The 8,252-nt window shown below is 40.0% G+C and overlaps 1 protein-coding gene across 2 annotated transcripts in view; it reads left to right on the top strand.

Moving 5' to 3' along the window:
- The first annotated feature begins 448 nt into the window (after positions 1-448).
- LOC145688533 (protein germ cell-less-like) overlaps positions 449-8,252 on the top strand; it is a 255,481-nt gene continuing 247,677 nt past the window's right edge. The window contains exon 1 of one of the 2 annotated variants that reach the window (XM_081762911.1): positions 449-715. In XM_081762911.1, coding sequence (XP_081619037.1) covers positions 588-715 — 128 coding nt within the window. In that variant the 5' untranslated portion in view covers positions 449-587. The remainder of the gene's footprint in view (positions 716-8,252) is intronic. The other variant, XM_081762910.1, reaches the window with a different exon arrangement.

Raw genomic sequence — 8,252 nt, 5'->3', positions numbered from 1 at the left:
TCTATCATTTTTTTCTTTTTCCTGAAAACATAGCTGGAAGTACTTTACAATTACTTGTCGTTTTTTCGGTTGCAGAATAGTGCCCATTCAATACTACATAAACATAGTGGCTTATAGTATTGGACCCACCTAAACCACGGACACCTCCCAACAAAAATTTCTGGGCGGCCTGTCTCTGCACAATGGTCAATGTGACCGTTGGCTGCCGACAAAAATGCAGACGGCATGTGTGTATCACAGACAAACGATATATCGTTTGTCTGTGTGTGTATGGTGGTATACTTATTAAAAATATATTGAAGCGAGTTTTGCAGGCGGCAAAATATGTTTACAGCTTGTGTAAAAATCCCTTACAGTATTAGTAGCTTTTGTGCTCCTACCTGCACACATTGTAAAGCGCGCGCGTTGTTTACTTACATTGATCAGCAAGTAGCAGAAGACACGCAGTGCATTGTTTTAATAGACGTATGAGAAAACGTCTCGTAGTTGTCAGGTAGCAGAAGGCGCGGCTGTCAGTCTCTTTATAGCTTTGTGGAAGAACGGGTTGAGGTATTCAGTTTAGTTGTGTTTTGTCCTCATATTTGACAATGGGTGAAGTATTCTCTAAAGTGGGAGAAGTAAAAGAAAGGAACAGAAAAAGAAGTCGAAACATTCAGCAGGATACTCCACCAGAAAGCTGTGTTGAGCTGGAAAAAGACTTACACACTCCCCGAAAGTAAGTATACCATAAATGCATTTTTTCTTATAATCAGTTGTCGAAGTGAGAGTATGCGGTGGTATGCCATACCGGCTCTGGTTTTTCAGTAATGAGGACATACCGTCTCTGTTTTTTCAGTGATCAAGACAATATTTAAATAACAGGTATGTTGAGCCAAATCTTAATAAAACATACCGCCTCTGCTTTTTTTTTTTGTCACTTCGAACACTGCTTATAAAATATGATTGTTCTGTATATACCCATTCAAAGAAACGGTTCATTTTTTTTAGTATTTTAGGTAATAGAGACTGCAATACTTTATTATTCCAATATAACGAAACGAAAATTAATTATTTAATGTCTGGCAAAGCGCATCAGAAAAAAAAAATGGAAAGAATAGCTATACTTGCTTTAGCTTTAGAAAGAGAAAAGATCACGCAATAGAAAGAGGCCTGAAAATATCTAAATTGTTATCTTCCTAGTGGAGCCTTAGTCCTAAGATGATTTCAGGGGGGTTTTAGCACAGGGGATATTCTCCCTGGGGCACATCTCTCATCCTGTTCAACTAGGGTTACCAAAGTTTTCCGAGTACTATTTTCACCCTTTGCGTATTAGAAGTCCCTCCCCCGGGAAAATATTCTGAAATTTCAAATGATCTTGAAGATTTGGGGAAGGATGGTCCTACCTTTCATATCTTCCTTCGGTACTACCCTGGATACATTCATTATCTCGGACAATAGTCTATAATGCAGGTGGTTCGATAGAATAGAACACAACCGGTGATGGTGGTACTTCATTTCACAGGATAAGTGCACTTTTAAATTTGCAGCGTTCGAGATAAAATAAGAATGATTCTTCATACTACGAACTTTAGCAATGGAAGAAGAGAAGGAAGCCGATCAGAAGCTTGATTTGCTTGGTAATTAAAGTGTTCTTCCGACATTCATCTGGTGAAGTTCAGGAAAACATGAAAAAAAAAAAAAAAAAAATCAGGACAGTCAGCTGTGAATTTCAAGCTCTCGGTTGCTGGGTGTAAATATTAAACCTTTATCTGCGCTCACTCGGCTAAGCCAGTTGGCAATCCTGGCTTCAACATGCAAGAATTACTGAAGAAAAAAAGGATCCTCTCGAATTTATTTTTACCCGATTGTGTGGTCTATTATATTTTTCTTTGCAATGACGACTCCAAAGGGGGAGCGAACTCCCCTTGGTAGCTACGCCTGTACCCCGCTCCCCCGACATGTATTGTAATATAGGTCAAGTAATATAAAACTATTTGTCTTGGTATGCAAACAAAAAATAAATAAAATAGATAATTGCCCCAAAATATCTCTGCTCTTGTGTTCCACTTAAACCCCTCAAAACAATTAGTTAGGGGCTTCACTAGTTTTGGCTTCTTATGATTTTGCATGGAAACGTGACGTAACGTATAGATATGGGGCCTACTTATTTGCACATCATAAGACTGATAGATTTGAATTTACTTCAATTGCAGCTTCGAGGCTATAAATGTAGGACGAGGCTTATAGTTTAATGTAGAATGTGAACCATTGTTATGTGATCGATTTTCTCTCACTGGGAATCGAATTCAGGAAACCAGTGCACCAAAGACGCTAACCACTGAATAAGTAAAGACGGAGCTGGGCATATCGAAAGAAAACAAAAGTATATTCATACGAACATTATGTTTTTCTAAAAATTGTAATTCTTTGAATGTTCTCTCTTTTCAGACAGTCTTCACATAAAGATCTGATCTCTTATTTCGATATTGTGAGGCGATTATGTGATCGGTATATTTTTGTTGAAGAAAACCTTTGAAGTATTGAAGAAATATATATTAGTGTTTAAAATATTTTATTGAAAATAAAATGAAATAAAATCTTTCAGTTTAACGTCCCACGTTATGTCCTTTAGTCTAAGGAAGACGATGATTAAGGCAAGTGAATGATGATGGAACAATTGGTAGTATGAGAATGTGGGAGGAAACGGGAATATCCCGATAACACCCACGGGCACGATGTTGCCCACCAGAAACTTACTTGTCCGGGGATCAAACCAGAGACCCCACCCACCTGCGATCTACTAATGAGCCACTGTGACCCCATACTTTATATGGGTACAGTATTTTGCTTGGTCCCCAGTATGCACTCGATTTCTTGTTATACGTTTGTTTCCTTAATATATGGGAATTTAGTTCTAACGAAGAAATACAAATAATTTCCTCACGTTTCAGACTAAAGTAAGTAACTGTGTATTGTTTGGGAGATTCGAACACTTGGTTATGCAACCAACCTCTCACGCAACTTATAATGCAAAAGCAAAACTTGTAATCACAGAAAAGAGGCATACATATTGTAGAAGAAAAACATACCCACATGCATAATGTAAAAATTGTTAAATATCCTGTTAACTAAGAGGATATCTAGGTATAGTTGTGTCTAGGGTATAATTATTGAAAACAATTTCCACGGGTACATTTCCTTTTAATTAAAAACCATCGTGTTCTTCCCACTTAAAACTTTATTTAAGTAAAAAAAAAATCTAGTTAAAATTACGTCTCTTTAGAATGACGGTTAGGTTCAAGACCTAGAACTCGAAAGGCACGTTATTAAGCTATAGCTCGCTCTGGATGTATAGTTCCTACCAGTGTTCGGTAAATTTCAATTGAATTAACAATTAACAATTAATCTGTAAATTTAATTGTTAATTGCAATTAACAATTGAAGTAAGTAATGGTTAATTGTTAATTGCAGTTGGCCATTAATAATGGAGAAGCAATTGCAATTAATCAATTGATTTAAAGTAATTGCAGTGGAAAGTAAATGCAATTGAATTCAGTCATTCAATTGCAATTGAAATTAATTGGCAATTAATTCAGTTGCAATTGATTTCCACAGAAATTACTTTCAATTGATTGATCAATTGCAATTGATTTTCACTGATTAATTTTCAACACTGTAGTTCAGAGAGGGCGTGGGACAATGAACACTTTAGCCACGACCAATTGACTCACCACCCATCGTTATCCACGACCCAGCGTGACCCACTCTGACCCACCATCCACCATGAACCACTCTCACCCACTGTGACCCACCAAAACCCATTGTCATCAACTCTGACCCATGACTCACACCTATTGCTCCCAAACGGGTTGGGTTGACCCGACCCTACCCGAGTTGGATCGGGTCAGATCGGGTTGGGTTACGGGTCCGGTCGGGTCAGGTCAACTCGGGTCGGGTTCTCGGGTCGGGTTGTAGGGTCGGGTCAGTTCACTTTGGTCAACTGAATTTAGGTTGAGCTTAAACTCGGCTGGAGTCGAAAGCTGCTGTTTTTCACTAGCTGCCTAATTAAAAATAGCAATTTTCAATTGATTTTATAGAAACCATAAATCTATTTTGAACACTTGCAGCTAGTGTTTTTATGGTAAATGCTTATTTTTGTACTTGTGTGTACTTTAATTTTTAAATGTAGAAGATTGATTTTACCAATCGACTGTAATATTAATATGGAGTCTGGATTTAGAACAAAACTGGAAGTTGTTTAAGCAAGGCCAAAAGAAAGATTTAATATGGACGACCAAGCCCAAGCAGGACTGCGTTGGCTCAGTGGTAAAGAATTCATCTCTGGTGCATGGTGTCCATGGTTCGATCCCAGCTTGTGTTAAGTAGGCTTTGTGGTGGAGAAACGCCGTGTAGTGGGTTTTCTCGGGGTTCTGTTTCCTCCCAATTTCTTCATTCCACCATTTCATTCATTTCTCATGGCCACCGTATCCCTTAGCCTCGGTGCAGAATCGAGGGACCTTAAACTGAACATTTCATTTTATTTCACCAAGCCCAAGGACATCGATATAATAAAGATTGGATATGCAAGACGAATTGCATAGTAATCTTGCTCTTGGCCTTGTTTTGGTGATCACCAAGTAGCGATGGGCGTATTTTCTTGCTTTCCGTATAGTATGAAAGACCATAATCAAAATCACACTTGGTCTTCATTTGTACCGATGAGGCGAGCATTCTTGGCTCTTGTATAGCATGAAAGACTACCAAGACTACGAAATGCAGGACCAAGACTTGACTGCAAGACCCCGCCAAGTGAACTTTGTGGTGGACAAACACCGTGTGCGTGGGTTTTCTCGGGGTTCTCCCGTTTCCTCCCACTTTCTTCATTACACCATTTCATTCATTTCTCATAATCACCGTCTCCTTTAGCCCAACCGGCATAAGCGTGGGACGTAAAACTCAAAGATTTCATTTCATTTCATTTTTTGACTGCAAGACAAAGAATAAGACGCAGTATTGATGACCAAGACCCAGGGAGCGAATTGTTTGAATTTCATTTGTTGGGCTGAAAGTGATGAAATAAAATTAGTACTTTATAATTAAATATCATACTGTATTTTTAAATTTTAAATTACAAAATTCATATTATGTATCTTCTTACGTGCAACTATATATACTGTAAAATACGTTTTAATTACCGAGAAAGAATAATCAAAGTAGCAGGGGGCCCGGAATCATAAGAACCTATTTTCGAATGAAAGTTGAAGGCTTGGAAAAAATCACAGGTGTTCTCTTGTTTCCTCAACCCTTATCATTGTAGTTAAACGATTTCCTTTTGTCTCCGCCAAGAGACTCTTGCTACTGCCTTCCGAGAAGACCCCTGCCGTCCAAGCAGCTGAGAACACTGACCTTGAATAAAAATTTCGTCACATAGAACTAAAGCAAGAAGAAAAAATAAATTGCTCGCACGTCGGACATTGGTTGGTATCAGTTATAAAAAGAAGTAACCAAACCTCAAAAGTGCCAAATATTCATTAAGATGCATATACAAATCCCCCGCTTGATCTAGCTAGTGGTTAACGTGTAAGACTTCGGTACACGTGGTCCGGGTTTAATTCCCAATGGGAGTGCATTTTGGCGTTTACCCAGTGTCGTGACCATAGTGCTCTCAAACGGATCGGGTTGACCCGACCCGACTCGGATCGGGTCAGCTCGGGTCGGGTTGTCGGGTCAGTCGGGTCAGCTCGGGTCGGGTTGTCTGGTCGGGTCAGCTTGAGTCTGGTTGTCGGGTCAGGTTATTCGGGTTGGGTCAACCGGGTCAGCTCGGGTCGGGTTGTCGGGTCAGGTCAATCAGGTCGGATCACGGTTCGGTTCAGTCGGGTCGGGTCGGGTCACGGGTCGGGTCGGGTCGGTCTTCAACCCGACCCGACCCGACCCGTTGAGAGCACTACTTACGCCCTCTTCTCTACTGACTAAACAGTTTAAACTTGTGATAAAACAAGCATATAAAATTATCACTCATCGGAGTTTGAATTTCTACGATCAATCGCTCAAGCACCGCTCTATTACAATAACGGCGAATCTGACCTTTCTAATATAAATAAAATAAAGAGTTTGTTTGTGTCTGTCTGTCTATCTTTGTGCGGTCTATGGACCAGACGAGTGGACCGAAACTTTTCAAAATTTGGTCACGGGTAGCTTGGTCTAGGCCCCAGATCAAGACGAAGTGTTTTTTTTTTTCAACTAAGGGGTTCTCAGGGGGACGTTTTCCGGGACCGGCCTAGGTACCAGACAAGTTGACCGAGAGTAACCAAATTTTGGTCACGGGTACTTTGTCTAGGTCCCAAACCAACGAAAAGCGTTTCTGACAAAATTCGAACCAGGACTGGGGGGAGGGCGTTTACCGGGACATGTAAAAGTAGTAGAAAATGACCGATATTAGTGTCGATTTCATAGTTTTCGCAGTCGCTGAGATCAATGGTGAAACTCCGATCGCATTAATTTCCAAATTCACCCAATTAGGTTGCGGGCCGGGGGTCAACGGGGAGGCGAAGGGATACCGAAACGTAAAAGTAATCCAAAATGACCGATATTAGTGTCAAATCCGTAGTTTTCGCGGTCGCTGAGATCAATGGTGATACTTTCATTAGCGATGATTTCCAAATTCATCCACCATTGTATGCGGGCCGGGAGTCACCGCGGGTGGAGAATTGCGGGACATGTAAAAATAATGGAAAATGACCGATATTAGTGTCAAATCCATAGTTTTTGCTGTCGCTGAGATGAATGGTGATACTTCCACAGGCGTTCACTTCTAAATGTAGCCTCCATCGGCTGCGGGCCAAAGGCGTTGTTTTTTGAAAATTGGAACCAGAGGATCATAGGGGCTTTTACCGGGATATGTAAAAAGTAGTAGAAAATGGCAAATGTTAGTGTCACATTCATAGTTTTTGCGGTATCGGCTGCGGACAAGAGATTTTTTTTATAAATCGAACTAAGGGGTTCTGAGGGGGCGTTCACCGGGACATATAAAAGTAGTAGAAAATGACCAATATTTGTGTCGAATCCATATTTATCGGGGTTGCTCAGATGTATAGTGACACCGCCGATAGTGTTTACGTTCAAACTCAGCCCCCATCGGCCTTCCCAATGAAAACACATGTACGTTGTTGGATATATATTCACACAAAATATATCCAATTTTAGAAATGTTTCTTAATTGTTCTCCCGTTGTTCAGTTTGTTTACATTGATATTTTATCTGACCCGTGTGAAGAACGGGCATAACAGCTAGTACGAAATGGTAAAGTGTTTGTCATGGAACAAATTACAATGAATTCAATTATATAGATAATTATTATAATTATTATTGAATTATAGATACTTTTCAGTTGAAAAAAGAATAAAATTTGAAAGTCCCAAATCAACGTTTTGTGCGTCACCGAAAATAGGTCAATGTTATCCTACAAATATGGCGGAACAAGTTAATGCTATTCGGTCAGGAACGATTTCGAGGTCGTTTCCTTCACATCGTCTTGTCGTGTTTTCTACCGTTTTCTAAGCCTATTTCCACGTTTTGTAAATCAATGGTAGTGGGTCAAAATGGGCATTCAATGTGGGAAGATAGATAACCCACTCTCTCACCAGTATCGAATTTCAAGGTCGCTTTTTTCACATTGTTTAGTGCATGTTTTGTACCGTTTCTGCGCATATTTTCACGTTTTGTGCGCCACCGAAAGTGGGTCAAAGAGGACCTACAAATATGGCAGAAAAAGACATATCTATCCCACATTCAAGGACCATTTTGACCCACTTCCACTAATGCACAAAGCGACATAAATCATGCATTAAAAATGTGAAGGAAACGACATCGACATTCGATGGTGACGGAACTGCATTAAGTTATTCCGCTATACTTGTAGACCATTTTGATCCATTTTTGTTGTCGCACTAAAGTGGAAATAGGAGCACAAAACGGTACGAAACAGGCACTATACGATGCGAAAGAAACGACCTCCAAATTCGATAGTGGCGGAACAATGGCTCTTTTTCCTCACACCTTGATGGACCATTTTGACGCATTTCTGGTGATGCTCAAAACGTGGAAGTAGGCAAACAGAACGGTACAAAATACACACTAAACGATGTGAAGGAATAGTTCTCCAAATTCGTTGGTGTCGGAACAGTATTAACTTGTTTCGATATACTTATAGGTCCATTTTGACCCACTGCCGGTGACGCACAAAACGTACAAAACAGGCACTAAACGATGCGAAA

Source organism: Thermobia domestica, chromosome 6, assembly GCF_964235325.1.
Source record: "Thermobia domestica chromosome 6, izTheDome1.hap1.1, whole genome shotgun sequence".
NCBI lineage: Eukaryota > Metazoa > Arthropoda > Insecta > Zygentoma > Lepismatidae > Thermobia > Thermobia domestica.
The sequence above is the reverse complement of the archived record's forward strand: the minus strand, read 5'-3'. Positions and strand labels throughout refer to the sequence as shown.